General features: G+C 44.1%; 1 protein-coding gene and 1 long non-coding RNA gene across 5 annotated transcripts in view; one reads left to right on the forward strand and one right to left on the reverse strand.

Annotated features, from left to right (window-relative positions):
- Positions 1-2752: 2752 nt before the first annotated feature.
- LOC121268937 lies at positions 2753-14604 on the reverse strand. The gene is made up of 2 exons (XR_005941283.1): positions 14450-14604; positions 2753-3770 (listed from the first exon to the last, which is right to left on the reverse strand). It is a non-coding gene; the product is annotated as an uncharacterized LOC121268937 (long non-coding RNA).
- Positions 13119-19689, forward strand: part of nfe2l1b (nuclear factor, erythroid 2-like 1b) — a 36605-nt gene continuing 30034 nt past the window's right edge. For all 4 annotated transcript variants that reach the window (XM_041173216.1, XM_041173217.1, XM_041173218.1 and 1 more), the window contains exon 1: positions 13119-14185. In XM_041173216.1, the coding sequence (XP_041029150.1) occupies positions 13670-14185 (516 nt within the window). In that variant the 5' untranslated portion in view covers positions 13119-13669. The remainder of the gene's footprint in view (positions 14186-19689) is intronic.

Raw genomic sequence — 19689 nt, forward strand, 5'->3', positions numbered from 1 at the left:
AAGTGCTAAGCAAGTACCAGAGCATGACTATAGTCTGTTCTGCAAACAGGTACCACACCTAGAGTCGACAGATCAGAAGGACCATCTCAGAACATGGCAACAGCAGTGGAGACATTGATTTAAAATATATCAGCATTATCGAAGAAATCGCAGAGTGAAGTAAAACTTGATAGCAGTACTTACGACTTGACGGAAGGAGGAGTCAAACTGGAGAGAGGTAATGACTGTACCCGGTGAGCAGTCCCTGCCCCTACCCTGCCCATTTGACTGTCTCAAGAGCCCGCAGAAAGGCCACCAGTGGGAGTTATGGAAACACCATTTCCTTTGAAATTAAGTAGCATCGGGCCCTCATGCTAAAGAGCAGAAGCATCACAACAGTTCCTCTCTTTATACTGTAAGTCCAATAGCAGACAACATTCTCCTAAGGCAGGGTGTGAAGGTGTAGTGAACTTTGAGAATGTTCTCATAGCCTTTGACATCTGTTTTAGCCAAAAGTGAAACTTAGTTACAGGGTGTGCATTATACCCATTTTAACCAAAGGTTGTAATGACCTGGGGAATCGATTGAATTATCTCTAATTGACATATATCGCCTAACTAGCTCTTGTGGATACGAGGTGCTGAAAGACGAGCTAATCCGTGATCACATTGTTGTAGGCATCCGAGATGAAAATCTCTCTAACTTTTTGCAGACCAAAGATGACATAAGAACATAAGAAATAGGAACTGGCGTGGACCATTTGGCCCCTCGAGCCTGCTGATCTTCTTGTGTTTCGATTTCCATGTTCCCATCTAACCCCGATAACCTTCGATTCCCTGGCCTAACAAGAATCTATCTACCTCTACCGCATAAAAATATTCAATGACCCCACCTCCACAGCCTTCTGAGATAGAGAATTCCAAAGTCTCAACGGTCTGAGAGAAAAAAATTTCTCCTCATCTCTGTCCTAATTTTAAAACAGTGTCCCCTAGTTTTGGACTCACCCACAAGAGGAAACATCCTTTCAACGTCCATCTTGTCAAGATCATCCAGAATCTTGTATACTTCATTCAAATCACCCCTCACTAAACTCCAGTGGAAACAAGCCCAGTCTGTCCAAGCTTTCGTCATAAGACAGCCTGCACATTCCAGGTATCAATCCTTTGAACCGCCTCCAATGCATTTACATCCTTCCTTAAATAAGGAGACGAAAACTGCACACAGTATTCAAGATACAATCTCACCAATGCCCTGTAAAACTGAAGCATAACATCCTTACTTTTATGTTCAATCCCTTTTGTAATAAAGGATAGCATTCCATTAGCCTTCTTAATTACTTGCTGTACCTACATACTAACTTTTTGTGACTCATGTACTAGAACACCTAGATCCCTCTGCGCTTCAGAATTATGCAGCCATTCTCCGTTTAAGTAATACTCTGTTCTTTTGTTCTTACTACCTAAGTGAACAAGTTCACATTTTCCCACATTAAACTCCATTTGCCAGATCTTTGTCCACTCACTCAACCTATCTATATCCATCTGCAACTTCCTCATGTCCTCTTCACAACATACTTTCCGGCCCTCTATCCAGCTCTACCCTCCATCGCCACCAACCCACCCCGCAACTTAAACCAGCTTATATTTCACCTCTTTTCTATTTTTACTTAGTTCTGTTGAAGAGTCATATGAACTCGAAATGTTAACTGTGCTCCTCTCCGCAGATGCTGCCAGACCTGCTGAGTTTTTCCAGGTATTTTTATTTTTGTTTTGGATTTCCAGCATCCGCAGTTTTTTGCTTTTATATTTTCCTACCTATCTTTGTGTCATCTGCAAATTTGGCTACCATGTCTTCACTCCCCTCATGTAAGTCATTGATGTAAATCGTAAAAAGTTGAGGCCCCAGTACACACACCTTTGGGACTCCACTCATCACATCCTGGCAATCAGAAAAAGACCTCCATTTATGCATACTCTCTGCTTTCTACCAGCCAGCCAATCTTCTATCCACGCTAAAATGTTACCCTCTACACCATGCGCTTTTATTTTCCGTAATAATCTTTGATGTGGCATCTTATCAAATGCCTTCTGGAATCCAAGTACAGTATGTCTACAGGCTCCCTTTTATCAACTGTGTATGTTACTCTTTCAAAAAATTCCAATAAATTGGTTAAACATAATTTTCCTTTTGCAAAACCATGCTGAATCTTCCCAATTGCCTTGAGCTCTTCTAAGTGCCCAGCTATTACTTCCTTAATGATCGATTCTAATAACTTGCCCACGACAGATGTCAAGCTAACTGACCTATAGTTTCTTGTTTTCTGCTTCCCTCCCTTCTTGAATGGAGGGGTTATATTTGCTACTTTATTTATACCTTACATTAGACCAAGTGGTCCAGTATGCGAATCAGGCCAAGCTTAGAGAATTTAACCGGGCTATAATTCAGCATGACTCTGAGGCTTCATATGACTGGGTAGGCCCACAGGCAGCAGAGCCATCCATAAGAACGGCTGCCAAACTGGGCGAAAGGGTGGAAAACTCAACAGCAGAAGCCATTTTGAGATGCTTGCGCTGCGGCATGAAGAACCAACATAGACATCGTTCTGTTGAAGAGTCATACGGACTCGAAACATTAACTGTGTTCCTCTCCACAGATGCTGTCAGACCTGCTGAGTTTTTCCAGGTATTTTTATTTTTGTTTTTATTTTAGACACCAGGACTGCCTAGCAGAGGGCATGGAATGCTTCCAGTACAGCAACACTGGACCATTCAAGTGTTTCTGCAAATCCAGCAACTTTAATCAAGGTAGAAGACAAGAAAATATTTATGAAACGCACTCCATCCAAGAAATTGAAAATCAAGATAAAGACAAAATTACAGAGTTCCTAGGGGAAGTTAATAATCTTAATCCAGACTATTGATCAGTTGCAGTTCAAGTTAAAGGCTTCGATAACATCAGTCCCAGCTGAAAGTCTTCTTCCCTCTCGAGCTGTATGTCAGCACAGAAGCTATGGTAGAATCTTCAGCACTTCTGAAGCTGCAGAATCCTGTACAGCAATCTTGCCTCTGATTTATTTGTCTACAGGAAATTCGTCTTCATTTTATCGTTGAAATTTGTCCCATTACAGAAGGTGGTGGTGTCTTGTCTCTATATCAGCAATTCTTCCCATTGCCCAGAGTGGAGCAGCCTCACACAGAGTGAAGTATGGCTCTCACCACTGCCGACAGAAAGTTAACAGTCCTTCTGAAATATCATCGGGAAATCAACACTTCTTCTCCTCCTGAAAGATTTACAGGAATTTTGTTGTATTTTTGCTTTTGGTCGTCTACATTCATTGAAATCTCAGATCTACAATATCTTTCGTCTCTTTGATGCAGCAGTGAATTATATCACTGTGACAGTCTTTCTTGGAGTTGAAGATCATACGTCTTCCGAAGGTCTTTCCCTGTGTGCTTTGAAAGAGCAATGAAGGTCCTCAGAGAGTCCTGATTTCTTCTATTCTAGTCCCAGAAGTCCAGAGGATGATTCTGTTCAGTCTTCTCTCTTAGATCAGTCTTTCCTTGAAAAGTCCTCATCTTTGCATTCAGTAGTTCTGAACCTACAGTCTGCTTTCCAGCAATGCTGCTAAATTGCTGTCCCATTGTGATGATGGTGTTGTTCTCCATGACAAAGAAGAAATCCTCCATGTCTCCAAGATGTCTTCCCTAAGGGCCGAGAATACTGTGGGAGACTGAATCCCTTAGGACTGTGATTTGGGGAGAGGAAGAGTAGGCGTTGGAGTTGGGTAGAATCTGTATTTGTAAAAAGAGAGTTACGGAAATGCAATGTAAATAGTTAGTGATATCATGCACAATTTAGCCCTCGATGGGCGGGTGGACCCCACCGGCTCGGTGGCGGGTGGGCAGCCGATTGCCGCTGGAGAAACGGGCACCACTGCCATTTCGAGTGGGCGGGCCAATTAAGGTGCGCCCAGCGGGCTGCCTGACAGGAAGCACTATGCGCTCCCTGTGCGGGGTGGGGGAGGAATTCCCCAACAGTCAAAGTGCACTCTTTTGCGCATGCACGCCCAAGAGCGCACTGCTCCCTGAGACTATGTGCTGTCTCAGGGGAAGCGCTGACAGTTTGATAAAAAATAGAAAAGTAGAAAAATTATTAGGTCGGCGGGTGGACAGCTGATTTCGCTGTTCGCCCGCCTTCCTGAATATTTAAATGGGGTGGGATGACTTCCGGGGCCAACCCCCGACATTATCCCGCGTCATTTTCACGTCGGTGAGCAGGCCCCGCCCCCAATTCGCCAATGGAAAAATTCTGGCCGTAGTTTCAAATTGGGTTGAATTTTGAGGCTGTTGGGTGGATGCAGTGGATGGGCCCGGGAGCAGCCGGGGAATGACCCATTGCCCACGATTAGTCTAGAAACAGCCCGCTGCCTGCGACTGGCCCCCGACTGCGATTTCACGCTGGCTAGCCAATTAGCAATCAGCCAACATGAAACATGTGCTGAAAGGCTCAGTGCTGCCAGGGTGTGGGGGGCAGGAGGAGGGCGAAATGAAAGCTCCCTGAAGGCAGAGAGCTGCCTCAGGGAGCTGAAGAATTTGCAATCATTAAATAAAGATTTTAAATTGCAAAAAAAAATGTCCACACATCAGATTCACTCACCTAAAGATATAGATTATAAAAATTTTGCCCAAACATTTTAATTAAAAAAAAATTAATATCAGAACCTCACCCGCCCTTGGATGAGGTTCCATCAAAAATCCAAAGGCTGTCTGGCTGATTCGCCTGCCTGCCAACCATAACGTTGGACTGGCAGTAAAAAATCCAAGTTAATTAATACATTAATGGCCATAATAGGCCTCTTAATTGATGGCGGGCGTGTTGCCGACTCTCACCCGTGCCCGCTGACTGAAATATCGCGTGAGTGTGCCATGATGTCGGGACGCTCGCCCAAAGTCACTGCACGCTATTTTACGCTTGAGCGTGTTGGGTGCGCACCCGCACGCTGAGCGGAAAATCCTGCCCATATTGTTGTTGAAAGTTGGATTTTTTAAAAAATTCATTCACGGGATGTGAGCCTCGCTGGCTGGGCCAGCATTTATTGTCCATCCCTAAATGCCCTTGAGAAGGTGGTGGTGAGCTGCCTTCTTGAACCGCTGCAGTCCATGTGGTGTAGGTACACCCACAGTGCTGTTAGGGAGGGAGTTCCATGATTTTGACCCAGCGACAGTGAAGTAACGGCGATATATTTCCAAGTCTCGGTATACTCGGGGGTGGGGGGATGAAGTATAAAGGGTTAACAGTACATAAATAAAGATTTCTTCCCTGGTATCCTTTTGTAACTCATTACCTTCCTGCCAGGCAACTGCACCCATGTGCCAATGTATGACACTGATGATGTATCACTGACATCATTCACTCTCGAGAGAGGTCAGAACACCATGGCCAGGAGTAACATGCCTACTCGGTAACCTGTTTAGATGTAGTTCTAATAAACAAGGATTCAGCAAGTATCAGAATATGACTACAGTCTGTCCTACAACCAAGTACCATGCCTAGAGTTCACAGATAAGAAGGACCATCTCAGAACAGTGATTTCAAGCTCCACTCCATAGACTTGAATCCATTACACAGGCTGACACTCTAGTGCAGAACTGAGGAAGTGCTACACCGTTGGGGCTGCCAGCTCTTGGACAAGATGTTATACTGTGTTTTATCTTTTTATCTTTTTGTTTTTATCTCTATGCTATACTGAGGCTCTGTCTTCTCTCTTAGATAATATATCCAGCGACATTATTTCAAAGAGGAGGAAGTTCTCCCTGGTGTCCTGGTCAATATTTATCCTTCAGTCAACATGACAAAAGCAGATCATCTGATTGCGGGACCTTGCTGTGCATAAATTGGCTGCTGTGTTCCTTATATTATAAGAGCAAATATGCTTCAACAGTACTTTGGCTGTAAATTGCTTTGAGATGGTTTGAACACTAATTAATGCAAGCCTTTCTTTTCTTTTTCTTTAAAATAATGCCATGAAATCTTTTGCAGACATCTGACAATGATTAATTTTTAGGATTTGGGTATGGCTCACAAAGTTGGCACTTATTGCCCATCACTAATTGCCCTGGATTGAGCCTTTGGCTCAGTGAGGCATTCATCTCTGAGTCAGAAGACGCAGGGTTCAAAGCCCACTCCAGATAGTTCTGATGGGTGGAGACTGGAGCTTCAAGTTCTGGGATGGCATTCAGCAAGATTCTTATAATCTTAAAAAAGTATTAACAACCCAGTTGGGTTTATACAACATGGCTTTAACAATGTTTGTTTTCTAAACTACATTCAATTTCTCAAAACTACCATGATGGGACTTGAACTCATATTCATAATGGCCACTATATTAATTCACACCTGAAAGATGACACTTACTGACAGTACAGGTCTTCCTCAATACTGAATTAAAGTGCTAGTCTAGATCACATACTCAAGTCTCTGAAGTATGACTTGAACCCATAACTTTCTGACTCAAAGACAAGCACGCTACCACTAAAGCACAGCTGACACCTTAATGAGACCTTAAGGTTGACTCATTCAGTCAGATTTTGTGAATGTGTACCCCTCCTCAATTGGAGCCTTCTGCCCACTGGCATCACAAATTAGACAACTATGGACACACTTTCCATCGACTGTAAGTGATGAAGCCAGCGATTAACTACATGCACTCTCTGTAATTAAAGTCAGTGTTGGGAGCACGTATGCAAACCTTCAGAGTCAACCAATACCTCCATGAGTTCTTCAGGGAACTTGCTGCAACTGGGGACCAGGGGTGGGGGGAGAGCACGGCAAGACTTGCTGCAATTGGGTTGGGGGGAACTTGCTGGGTTTTGCCATAGTGAAAAGGGTTTAGCATTCTCCTTCAGGGGCACAACTTCAATCTGGCCTTAGCAGTAACTGAAGCAGGGTGGGACCATAGGTTTTAATAGCTGATGTGCATTTAGCAGCAAATATCAACATTTGTTTTTTGCCATGCGCACACACAATCTCCAATCAGCCCAGATTCCTTTTCAAGCGCTAAAATTAAGGAGTTAAGATCCAATAAGTCTTGAATTCATCCAGAGCACTGAATGCTCTAAACATATCTAGGGGAACTGCTGAAATAGATAGTGTGACAGTTACTGAAACTGAATGTGAAAGAGATTTACTGATAGTGTGAGGGAGTTACAGAGTCCAATTCTGCACTGAATCCCAAGGTACTGAACCCATTCCTATTCACTCCCATTATAAAGAATCTCAATGGATCAAACCCCTTTTCTTCACTCCCCCTGTACAGAATCGCAACTGACTAAACTTCATTCTATTGTACACAATTTTTTCTGCAGTAATACTTAAGCAAAATATTCTGAGCCAAGAATAAAATTTTCCTTGGGTAGCCCGTGCTTTCTGAAATGGCCTTAATAGTTGGAGGTGCAGTTTTCTGGCACACTGTTGGAATCCCATGATCTTTCTTTGTACTTCACATGGGTGCAGTTGCCTGGAAGGAAGGTAATGATTTACAAAAGGATATCACGTAAGGAATCTTATTTTATGTACTGTAAAAGAAAGTTCTTCTGCCTTTTCACTGCTTCAAGCCACGTGTAAATCAGTAATGGGATATAGAACTGGATAAGAAAGGTTTGTGTTTCAGTTTGATTCAGTGTTATAATAATTTAACATGAATTATGGTAGAGGATGCACTGAATAATTTCACAGTTCCGCATCAGCCAATTGGAAGTTGTAGGCTTTGATTGTTTGTAACATTTAGGAAATATATGAAGACAAATTTTCAGTCCTCAGTATATGGCTCCTTTGAAGAAAGAATTGCTGTCTACTGTATAAGACATTAAAATGAGGCCCTGTCTGTCCCACAAAGATCCCACGGCACTATTCAAAGTGTAGGAGCATGCTCCCGGAGTCCTGGTCAATATTTATCCCTCAGTCAACATCACTAAAACAGCTTGTCTGGTCATCTATCATATTGCTGTTTATGAAAGCTTGCTGAGTGTGAATTGTCTGCCATTTTCTTACAACAGTGATTACACTCCATAAAGTATTTCACTGCCTGTAACACACTTTGGGACGTCCTGAGGCCATGGAGGTTGCTGTATAAATGCAATTCTTTCTTTTACAGTTCAGCAAAAGTCAATTTCAACGGCACAAATGAATAGTGATTTTAATGAGTAGCATTCCAACTTTTTAAAGGGTGGGGTGTATAATTTTAATCAAGTACATTCTTGGAACTCAACGGCTCCCAGGCTTATAACTCACTTACAAGGATTCATTTTTTATCAAGACTTTTGTTCCTTCTAATTTCATCTGGTGCTGACTCCACATTGGGTGTCGCCCCTCTGGTGCCTCACATCCATCCATCCTTGCTACTCACGGCCAATTAGAAAGCAAATGATGCATCATTACCCCAATTGTTAATCAAGATTTTTCCCATCTCCTATATTTTTATAACTCATAAATACGAACATATGAATTAGGAGCAGGAGCAGAGCTCCTTGGGCCTGTTCCGCCATTCAATAAGACCATGGTTGATCTGATTTTAACCTCTGCTCCACATTCCTGCCTACCCCCAATAACTTTTCACTCCCTTGCTTATCAAGAATCTATCTAGCTCTGCCTTAAAAATATTCAGACTCTAGCTTCCACCGCCTTTTGAGGAAGTGAGTTCCAAAGACTCACAACCTTCTGAGAGAAAAAGTTTTTCCTCATCTCTGTCTTAAATGAGCGACCCCTTATTTTTAAACAGTGACTCCTAGTTGTAGATTCTCCCAGAGGGAACATCCTCTCTCTATCCATCCTGTTGAGACTCCTCAGGATGTTACGTGTTTCAATCAAGTCACCTTTCTTTATAAAAAGAAGAAAAATGAAAAATATTTTTTTACAATCCATTTTTTTTATAGAGTCATAGGATGATACAATGCAGAAGCAGGGTATTTGGCCCATCATGGCTGTGGTGTCCTTTGAAAGAGCTATCCAATTTGTCCCATTCCCTTGCTCTTTCCCCATAGCCCTGTATATTTTTTCCTTTCTAGTATTTATTTATTTTTTTATTCATTCATGGGATATGGGCTTTGCTGGCTGGGCCAGCATTTATTGCCATCCCTAATTGCCCCTGAGAAGGTGGTGGTGAGCTGCCTTCTTGAACCGCTGTAGTCCATGTGTATAGGTACACCCACGGTGCTGTTAGAAGGGAGTTCCAGGATCTTGACCCAGCCACAGTGAAGGAATGGTGATATATTTCCAAGTCAGGATGGTAAATGACTTGGAGGGGAACTTCCAGGTAGTGGTGTTCCCATCTAACTGCTGCCCTTGTCCTTCTAGGTGGTAGTGGTGGTGGGTTTGGAAGGTGCTGTCTAAGGAACCTTGGTGAATTCCTGCAGTGCATCTTGTAGATGGTACACACTGCTGCTACTGTAGCGTTGGTTGTGGAGGGAGTGAATGTTTGTGGCTGTGGTGCCAATCAAGCCTACTGGTTTGTCCTGGGCAGTGTCCAGCTTCTTCTGGGTTGTAGGAGCTGCACTCATCCAGGCAAGTGAGGAGTATTCCTCATTCCTGACCTGTGCCTCGTAGATGGTGGACAGGCTTTGGGGAGTTAGGCAAGTTACTCGTCCCAGGATTCCTAGCCTCTGATCTGCTCTTGTAGCTACAGTATTTACATCGCTAGTCCAGTTCAGTTTCTGGTCATTGGTAGCCCCCAGGATGTTGATAGTGGGGGATTCAGTGATGGTAATGCCATTGAACATCAAGGGGTGATGGTTGGATTCTCCCTTGTTGGAGATGGTCATTGCCTGACACTTGTGTGGCGCAAATGTTACTTGCCACTTGTCAACCCAAGCCTGGATATAGTCCGGGTCTTGCTGCATTTGGACATATTCTGCTTCAGTATGAGGAGTCGCGAATGGTGCTGAACATTGTGCAATCAGCAGCAAACATCCCCACTTCTGACCTTATGATGGAAGGAAAGTCATTGATGAAGCAGCTGAAGATGGTTGGGCTGAGGACACTACCCTGAGGAAGTCCTGCAGTGATGTCCTGGAACTGTGATGACTGACCTCCAACAACCACAACCATCTTCCTTTGTGCTAGATATGACTCCAACCAGCAGAGAGTTTTCCCCCTGATTCCCATTGACTCCAGTTTTGCTAGGGCTCCTTGATGCCACACCCAGTTAAATGCTGCCTTGATGTCAAGGGCAGTCACTCTCACCTCACCTCGGGAGTTCAGCTCTTTTGTCCATGTTTGTCTGTAATGAGGTCAGGAGCTGAGTGGCCCTGGCAGAACCCAAACTGGGCATCAGTGAGCAGGTTATTGCTAAGCAAGTGCCGCTTCATAGCACTGTTGATGTCCCCTTCCATTACTTTACTAATGATCGAGAGTAGACTGATGGGGTGTTAATTGGCCATGTTGGATTTGTCCTGCTTTTTGTGTACAGGACATACCTGGGCAATTATCCACATAGACGGGTAGATGCCAGTGTTGTGGCTGTACTGGAACAGCTTGGCTAAGGGCGCGGCAAATTCTGAAGCACAAGTCTTCAGTACTATTGCTGGAATATTGTCAGGGCCATAGCCTTTGCAGTATCTAGTGTCTTCAGCCGTTTCTTGATATCCCATGGACCGAGTTGAATTGGCTGAAGACTGGCATCTATGATGCTGGGGACCTCTGGAGGAGGCTGAGATGGATCATCTACTCGGCATTTCTGGCTGAAGATTGTTGCGAATGCCTCAGCCTTATCTTTTGCACTGCTGTGCTGGGCTCTTCCATCATTGAGGATGGGGATATTTGTGGAGCCTTCTCCTCCAGTGAATTGTTTAATTGTCCACCACCATTCATGACTGGATGTGGCAGGATTGCAGAGCTTAGGTCTGAGATCTGATCCGTTAGTTGTGGGATTGCTTAGCTCTGTCTATCACTTGCTTCTTATGCTGTTTGGCACGCAAGTAGTCCTGTTTTAAAGCTTCACCAGGTTGACATCTCATTTTTAGGTATGCCTGGCGCTGCTCCTGGCCTGCCCTCTTGTACTCTTCATTGAACTAGGGTTGATCCCCTGGCTTGGTGGTAATGGTAGAGTGGGGAATATGCCGTGGGGGATATCCAATTATCTTTTGAATGTTACTATAAGATCTGCTTCCACTGTCCTGTCAGACTGTGCATTCCAGATAGGTAGGCTATTTAGCTGCTCAAGCGTGTTCTGCTATCCAATCAGATCATGGGCTGATCTGTGAGTTAACTCCCTGTATCCACCTTTGGCCTGTATCCCTTAATTTGTTCGGTTAACAAACATCTATCAATCTCAGGTTTAAAATTAACAATTGGCTTATCATCAACCGCCATTTGCAAAAGAGAGTTCCAAACTTCTATTGCCCATTGCATGCAGAAGTGTTTCCTAATTTCATTCCCAAGAGATTTGGCTTTAACCTTGAAGCCATATCCCTTAATCTCACCAGTTAAAATAGTTTCTCTCTATTTACCCTATCAGCTCGCCTTAATATGTTGAATTCCTCCGGAACCTTCTACATTCTGGTGAACACAACCCGAGGTTGTATAGACCCTCCTCTTAATTTAACCCTTGGAGTCCAGGAAGCAATCTGCTACATCTACCCTGCACTCCTTCCAAGGTCAATATATCCTTCCTAAGGTGTGGTGCTCAGAACTGCTCACAATACTCCAGGTGTGGTTCAACCAAAGCTTTGTATAATTTAAGGATGACTTATACCATTTTTTATTCTAGTCCTCCAGACAAGGCCAGCATTTCATCAGCCTTTTCAATTAGTTTTTGTGGCTGTTCATGACATTTTAATCAATCTACATACATAGATCTCTACATCAAAATAACCTGCTGCAAAAGTTTCCTGATGTGGTGTCTGGTTTTGCTAATCACTTTTAATTGTTTTTATTCATTTGCAGGATTTGGGCATCACTGGGAATGCCTAACTGCCATCTTCTTGAATACAACCAAGTGTATTAAAAGCTAGGCTTTTTCAGGGGCAGTTAAGAGTCAACTACACAGCTCTGGACCTGAAGCAATAATCAAGCCAGACCAGTTAAAGAGGTAGATTATATTTCCTAAAGGACATTAATGAACCAGATGGGATTTTACAACAATCCAGTATTTCATGGCTTCTATTACTGATACTATCCTTTCTTAATCCCAGCTTAATTTAATTAACGGAATTTAAGTTTTCTAACAGCCAAGGTTGGATTTGAACTCATGTCTCTGGATCATTAGTTCAGGTCTTTGGATTAATCCAGTAACATGACCACTATGCCAACCTACAAACTCTAATTTATATTCTCTGGTTATCCACCCAACTGTTAGTGCATATACTTAATTCCTATTTTTTTCTCAGAGAGCTTTGGATGCCCAGTCATTGAACACATTCCAGACCAAGGGAATTGAGGATATGGGGAAAGCGCAGGAAAGTACAGTTGAGATAGCCATGATCTTATTGAATGGCAGAGCAGACTCTGCCATTACTCCTATTTCTCACATTCTTATTTACTCTAAAACAACACTTCCACCCTTGCTTTAAGAAGCAGTGTCCTGGAGATTAAGCTTTCAATTCTTTAGAGTCCAGGACAAGTACCTGGTGGGTTGGCAGCTCTATGGGTTGAAGGCGGAATTCCCCGCTCCAAAATGGCCGCCTTCCTGGCAACCACCAGGTCACATGGTAGTGGCTCGGTACTCAGCTCCGCGGAGTCCAAAGCGAGCGCGCATGCGCCGCAGCCCCGGCAGAATCTGCAAGTCATGGTGGCACTTGCAGCCTGAGGGGGGGAGGGGAAGGACCGGTCGGTAAACCGAGCCCGGCCAGTGATGATGGCGTCTCCCGCGGTCGACCAACTATTCATCAATTAAACAAACGCTTTGAGTGTAGCTGAGCCTTTCCCGACTCCTCCAAAACAAACGGAGAGAAAGCAAACAAAAGAAAAGCCGCCCGCTTACTCCCAGCCGGCGCCTGGGCCTAAGCCACATTGCCGCATAGCAACCGGACCGGCCCTACTGCCGGCCGCCGATTGGTCAGAGGGGATGGGGCCGTGCCGAGTGATTTGACGAGGCGCTGTGTGATTGGTTGGGCAACGTGTCAGTCTGGTGGCGGGCGGGTGGGTGGTCAGGATGAGGAAGTGGCGGCGGGTTTCCTGCTGCTGCTTTTTTTCGTCACAAGTTGAAGTTTAGCGTGTGTGGAGCCGGCAGCGGGAGTCACAACAAACAAACCAGCGCATGGGAGGAGTGCGGCCACTCAACCATCCGCCAATAAAGCCACCGCTTGATTATCCAGAATTGATAAAAGGCCCTTAGGAGCCACGGGGCCTAGTTACACAGGCAGCAACAGAGCCTGGAGCCAGAGTGAAGTCGCTCGGCCGCTTGCGGAGGAACTTTTTGTCCGCACCTTTGGACTTTCGCGTCTGGGAAGAGGCTGAGCACAAGGGCACGGCAGTGAAAAACAAAGGGTGTTTTAGAGCTAAGAAAGAGGAAGTGACTCCCTTTGCTCAGAAACTCCGAGGGGCAAAAGGCTGGAACTTGCCAGAAGTTTTTCTGTTTCATCGTGCCTTTTGTCTTTTTAAAAGTAGGAGGGAGAGAATAGGCCGTTAACTGGGGAATTAAAGGTTCCCCTCCGCCCTCTTATTTTAAAACCATTTGACTGTAATATTGGAAGGGAAGATGCTCCCCCTGAAGAAGTATTTCACAGAGGGGCTCATCCAGTTCACCATCCTCCTGAGTCTGATGGGGGTCCGGGTGGACATTGACTCATATTTGAATGCTCAGCTCCCTCCATTCCGTGAGATTATCCTGGGCCAGAGCTCGGCTTACACCCAGACTCAGTTCCACAACTGGAGGAACACGCTGGACGGCTACGACCTTCACCCCAAGAGCGTGGACCTGGACTATTACTTCACGGCCAGGAGGCTGTTGAACGATGTGAGGGGCCTGGACAGGCTGCTGGTACCCAGCACCGAGCTCAGCGCTTGGCTGGTGCATAGCAGCAGCGGCGGCGGCAGCAGGGAAGCGGACAGCTCGGTGATCGCCTCGCAGCCCAACCTGCCCTTGGACAACCCAAGCGGGGTGAACGAGGTGACGGATCCGGAGGGCAGCAGCAGAGACAATGTCTCCTCCGAACAGGGCGAGGAGAACTTGGGGGCTGTAGGATTGCCAATGAGTAGCGAGTTAACCAAGGAGGTATTTTAAACCTAATGCACATCTCCATTTAACTTGGGTGCTGAGTCTGACCCATATCTTTGAAACAAAGCAAAGTTGTAAACTGGGATACTCCTGCGAAAACAAAACAACCCAAAATAGAAACTCCAACCCTTTTATGTAGAAAGGTAATCTACACGTGCTCTTTCAATGAAAGCCAGAATTCCCCCTTCCCACTATCAGATTGCAACTTGAAGTGCAATATTTAATCTCCAATCTAGCAAAACAATATACGCCACCTTGTACCTTGAAGTTTGTGTTGGTTTCACAACATTGCTAGTTAAAGGAAGTAAATCTCACTCGGTGGCGAGCTGATGCTTGGTTTCTGGGTAGGGCTTGATTAAAATGGCTGCTCAGGAACTTGCCGTATCCGCAGGATGGAAGGTAACCCAACCTCAAAAAAAATAGAAAATGCAGCTCTTGTGGTTGTTTATCATCATTCTGCAATTTAACCTTGGCTTTCACCCCGCCCCCTCTTTTAGCGGGCTGTCCATAAATTTTTAAGCTGGAAACTTAGGACAATAGTTCATCTGTTCTCACTTATTCAGATATAAAAATGGGGACAACAGGCATTAAGGTTTTGGAGCAAACTTCAACTTCTGATATGATTTGCGTGTTGCAGAAACTGGTTACTATTTTCTCTCCTCACCATCTCTCCGCCCCCACATTCCCACCATATCCCTGTGCCACCAAAATGTGTTGCGTTTGAACGAATTAGGACTTCCTTGTTAGTTCATCTTTTGCAATATCCTTGGTGCCTCTAGGCTAGCAACAACTTGCATTTATATAGCACATTTAATATAGAAAACATCTCAAGATGTTTCACAGGACTGTTGAGAAACAAAATCTGATACCAAACCACAAGGAAATATTAAGACAAAATTGATCAAGGAGCTTAGGCTTTTAAGGAACCTATAACAGGTGGCGAGTGGGGTTTTAGGAAGGGTTTTCCAGAGATTAGGGCTCAGACAGCTAAAGGCACGCTGTCAATAGTGGAGCAAAGGGAATGAGAGTTGTACAAGAAGCTGGAGTTGCAGGAGTCCAGAGGTCTCAAAGGCTGTAGGTTGAGAAGGTTGCAGAGACAGAGGGATGAGACCATGGATTGATTTGAAAACTGACAATTTTTAAAATTGAAGCATTATGGGACCATAAACCAGTGCAGGTCAGCCAACATGGGATGATGGGTAAATGAGACTATCGTGAAAATCAGCCAGTGGATCTTGCTGTTGATTAATATCTGGTGGGCCTGGCCTAGGATTGAACAAGCTGTGATGCTGCTTTTAGATTGCACACCTTGCCAGTGCTCCCTGGTTGCGTGGTTTTTGGATTATGGCCATTTGACTGATATATGAAATGTTCATTAGTTGTCACAGTGGGATGGACCATTGCAAGGGACCAAAGCTTCAAGGATGGGGAGGGTGATATTTGGAAGTCACTGGGAGTATGCAAGTTGTTGATTGTATGATTTTTGTCTTAAATTTGAGTGCTGAACGTGGGGAGGGGTTGAAGCTGGGAAAGAGGAGGCCTGGTTTGAAATGGTTTTTCTGCATGCCACTGTAAAAGAGGACCACAGTTGTTAGTGCGAGAACCCTGTGTTACTGTATGTATTGGTAGTGATATTGATTAAAAATCCCTGTTATTTTGGTAACTTTAACCAGGTTCCCTAATCATATTGCTTTTTGTATGGTAGATATTCTGGCAATCAAGGTAGCATGTAACTCAAAAATTGAATCACAGTTTTAAAATGTATCCTATTGTAAATCGGTCTTGGGGACTAACTGCTTCATGCCCAGGCCTGCAATCCTAAGTAACGTTACTTAAGGGACATTTAAATATGTTCAGATATATTTACTGCAGAGTGCAGTGATGGAACATGTCTGCATCTGTAATTCATCACATGGGTGAGCTACTGGTTTCTGTTCTGCTGTGAACCTTTACCAAGTGGAGGTCACTTACTTCCTTACAAGAAAGGGAAAGGAAATGGGAGGAGAAAGAAACTGAAACTGCAGGACTGCTGTGTACCATTAAATCTCAGTTCTTTCTCTTTAATAAGCCCTTCCACTTGCTTAGTGAATACTGGCATGGGTTCATTCTCTGATCAATGTTCCCTCACTTTCTCCATCATCAGTGTCACCTATTTTTTTTTTTAAAAAAGCACTTTCATTTATATAGCACCTTTCATAACCACTGGGTGTTCCAAGGTGCTTTACATCCAATGAAGTACCTTTTTGAAGTGTAGTCACTGTTGTAATTTAAGAAACAGGACAGCCAATTTGCACAGCAAGCCCCCCACAGGCAGCAGGTTGATAATGACCAGATCGTCTGCACTTATTGGTTGAGAGGATAAATATTGACGAGGACAGTGGACAAAATGCCCTTGTTCTTTTTTGAAAGAGTCTCATGTGATCTTTTTCATCCACCTGAGAGGGCAATGGGGCCTCAGTTTAATTACTTAGCCAAAAGATGGCCTCTCTGACTTTTTAGCACTCCCTCTACTGCACAGGCAGCCTTGAATTTTGGACTCAAATCCTGGACTGGGACTCAAATCCACAACCTTCTGACTTGGGTAAGAATGCTACCCACTGGCACTTTTTTTACTATTGCAATTTGACTCCTCCCCATTGCCACTGGAGCCCTGCTTTATGCCCTTTACCTCTAGGCTTAAATCCGCCAACACTATTCTTGCTGCACTCTCCTTGCTCGTCTATCTATGTAAAAGCCAAACCTCCAGGGCTGCTTCTCCATCCCCCTTATTCTTGCCAGCCTCCGCTACCCAACACCTTGAATTCTGTATTCCCAACCTTTGCAGCACTGTCCTGCCAATGTTGCAACAGCATTTTTTTTTTGACTCTGGCCAGTTTTCCCTCTGTCTTTACCGCCCGCTCTCTTCCCTCCCCGATTGCATTTTACCATAAGTAGGTGCAGATTCTTCATCTCTTAGCATGTCACTTTCTCCCTAAACTCCTCCACCTTGTCCCCACCGTAAAGTGTGCTAGAAATCAATGACTTTGGTCACCTTCCCTAGCTGCCTATCTGTTTGTTTATTCTGCCTCAAGTGCTATGGGATGTTGAGGTTAGAGGTGCTATATATATATATAAACACAAGTTGTTTCCAAACTGGACACCACAAAGGAACATGACAAACACTGAATTCCATCCTACTTTCCACAGCTGCTGTGCAGGCCATGAGTAGAAGCCAGCAGCTTTACTGAAGATCAAGGGTGAAGGGTCAGTGGGCAGACAGGACTTCTGAACTCTATTGAGTCCTGTGTCAATTTTAAAATGCTCGTCCCAGTGTTCAAATCCTTCCATGGTCTTGTTCTCCCTATCTCTGTAACCACCTCCAGTCTTACAACCCTTAGATCTTTGTGATTCTGCAGCTCCTGAGCTCCGGAATCCCCTTCTTAAACCTCTCTGCTCCTGTACCCTTCTCTCTTCCTTTACGACATTCCTTAATTCCCGCCTCTTTGACCAAAATTTTAGACACCTATCCCAATATCTCTTTTTAAGTTTGTGTCGATGTTTAATTGACAATGCTTCTGCCTTGGGGCATTTTACTACATTAAAGGTGCAGTATAAATACAAGCTGTTGCTGGATTAGAGGAAATCGATAAATTCCAGATTAGTTTTACCAGTGATGATGTTGATTGAGGGGTAAATATTAGCCGGGGAAAATTCTTCAAAATAGTGCCATGGAATCATCTTGTTCCCAATTCTGACAGTTCTCGCTCAATACACTGGGGGTGCCAGCCTGGATTTAAAGGCTTAGATCTCTTGAGTGGGACTTGATCCCAGGACCCCCTGACTGAGGTGAGAGTGCTGTGCTCCACTGGCTGTTGGGTAATGGTGGGGATTTTAGGCTACCCCCGGCTCAGTTCAGCTTTGTGCAGTATCAACAGGCCAGTTTTGTTCTAATAGCCTGGCATTGGATGTCAAAACTAAGCCTTACTGTTGTATTTGTGAACCTGTATCACAGTCTCTTGCTCGTTTAACATACAGCACTACTTTTCATTCAATTTGGTGTAGGACACTGGAAAAGTTACCAGGCCAGTGTAGCAGGTCCTCCTCAGACTCCACCCCGGAATATGAGTGGTCTAATCAATCCCTTGAGCCTGTTCTGCATTCAGTTAGATTATGGCTGATCTGGACTGTATCGTAACTCAATTTTCCACCTTAATACCTTTGCCCAACAAAAATCTATCAATCCCAATTTATTTTTAAATTAATTTGCCCCCACCCTGAGCAGCCTTTTGGAGCAGAGTTTCCAGATTTCCACTATCCTTTTATGTGAAGAGATTCTTGGCCCTGAACAGGCTAGCTCTAATTTAAGAATTTGCTCCTTGTCTTGGAATCTTGCATCAGGGAATCATTTCTCTGTATCCACCCTATTGGATCTGTTAATTGAAACGCGTAAGATAATTATATATTAAAGGATAATGGAATGTTAGCCTTCATCTTGAGAAAATACAAGCCTGGAGTTTGCAATCTGTTCTTATAATTTAACTTTTTAGGCTGGGTAACATCTGCTGAACCTGTGCTACATGCTCTCCAAGGCAAATATGTTTTCCTAAGGTGTGGGCACTGAACTGAGTGCAGTACTCCAAGTGTGGTCTAACTGGAGTTTTATATAACTGTAACATAACTTATGTCTCTCTCTCTTGTACTTCATTAGCCATGAACATTTCGTTGCACCTTGCAACTGTTAATCTGGAAGTGATTTGAAAGCTCAAAGTGGAATAACAAGTTGGTTAGGCAACCAAAAGAGTTTCTTCTCTCGTTGCCTGTCGCGTGCATCAAAATATATTAGCAGTGCTGAGAGACTCTGCCAAGTGCTGTTTTGTAATCAAGTTGCACAACAGCTGATTTTCCCCCCAACCTCCACACTTGATCAAGAACTGGCTGTACGTCAGCCTGTTTCACCACTCTCAGCCATGTTGTATTTGGCCCCTAGCCACTGAGGGTGGGAACAGTATTTTATCGGTGGTTACATTTTCCAGCATCTGCTGCAGGGATAGGGCACTGGGTTATTCAGAGAGCTTGGATTCTGGTGTCCTTCAGATTGTACGCATGAAAATAATGCAGCACAGAAGGAGGCCATTTGCACGTAATCTGTGCCAGTTAGCACTTTGAGGCCAGGAATGCAAGCTTAATTCAGCCATTTTCTCCATTTTTGTTTATCTAATATAGGATCTTAATTCTTGTAGCGTATGGGCTAGATGGAGCACATATCTAACCTAATTGGTCCTGGATTTTAATGGCTCCAGGAAGTCTGCACCTATTGCAACACCTTTCTTTTATTGGGATAATTAATGGAAGGTAACATCTATATTAAAATGACGTGGATGACCGCAAATTTCTAACTACTATGTGACTACATCAGCAGCATCTCCTCTTTCATATTGTTTTCCCCTCCTGTCCTCAAAGCACTATTCTTGCTGAGGTGCAGTTCAGTAGTGCTGTTTGACCTATGGAGTGTCTCCCAAGTT

Source organism: Carcharodon carcharias, chromosome 23 (genome assembly GCF_017639515.1).
Source record: "Carcharodon carcharias isolate sCarCar2 chromosome 23, sCarCar2.pri, whole genome shotgun sequence".
Taxonomy (NCBI): domain Eukaryota; kingdom Metazoa; phylum Chordata; class Chondrichthyes; order Lamniformes; family Lamnidae; genus Carcharodon; species Carcharodon carcharias.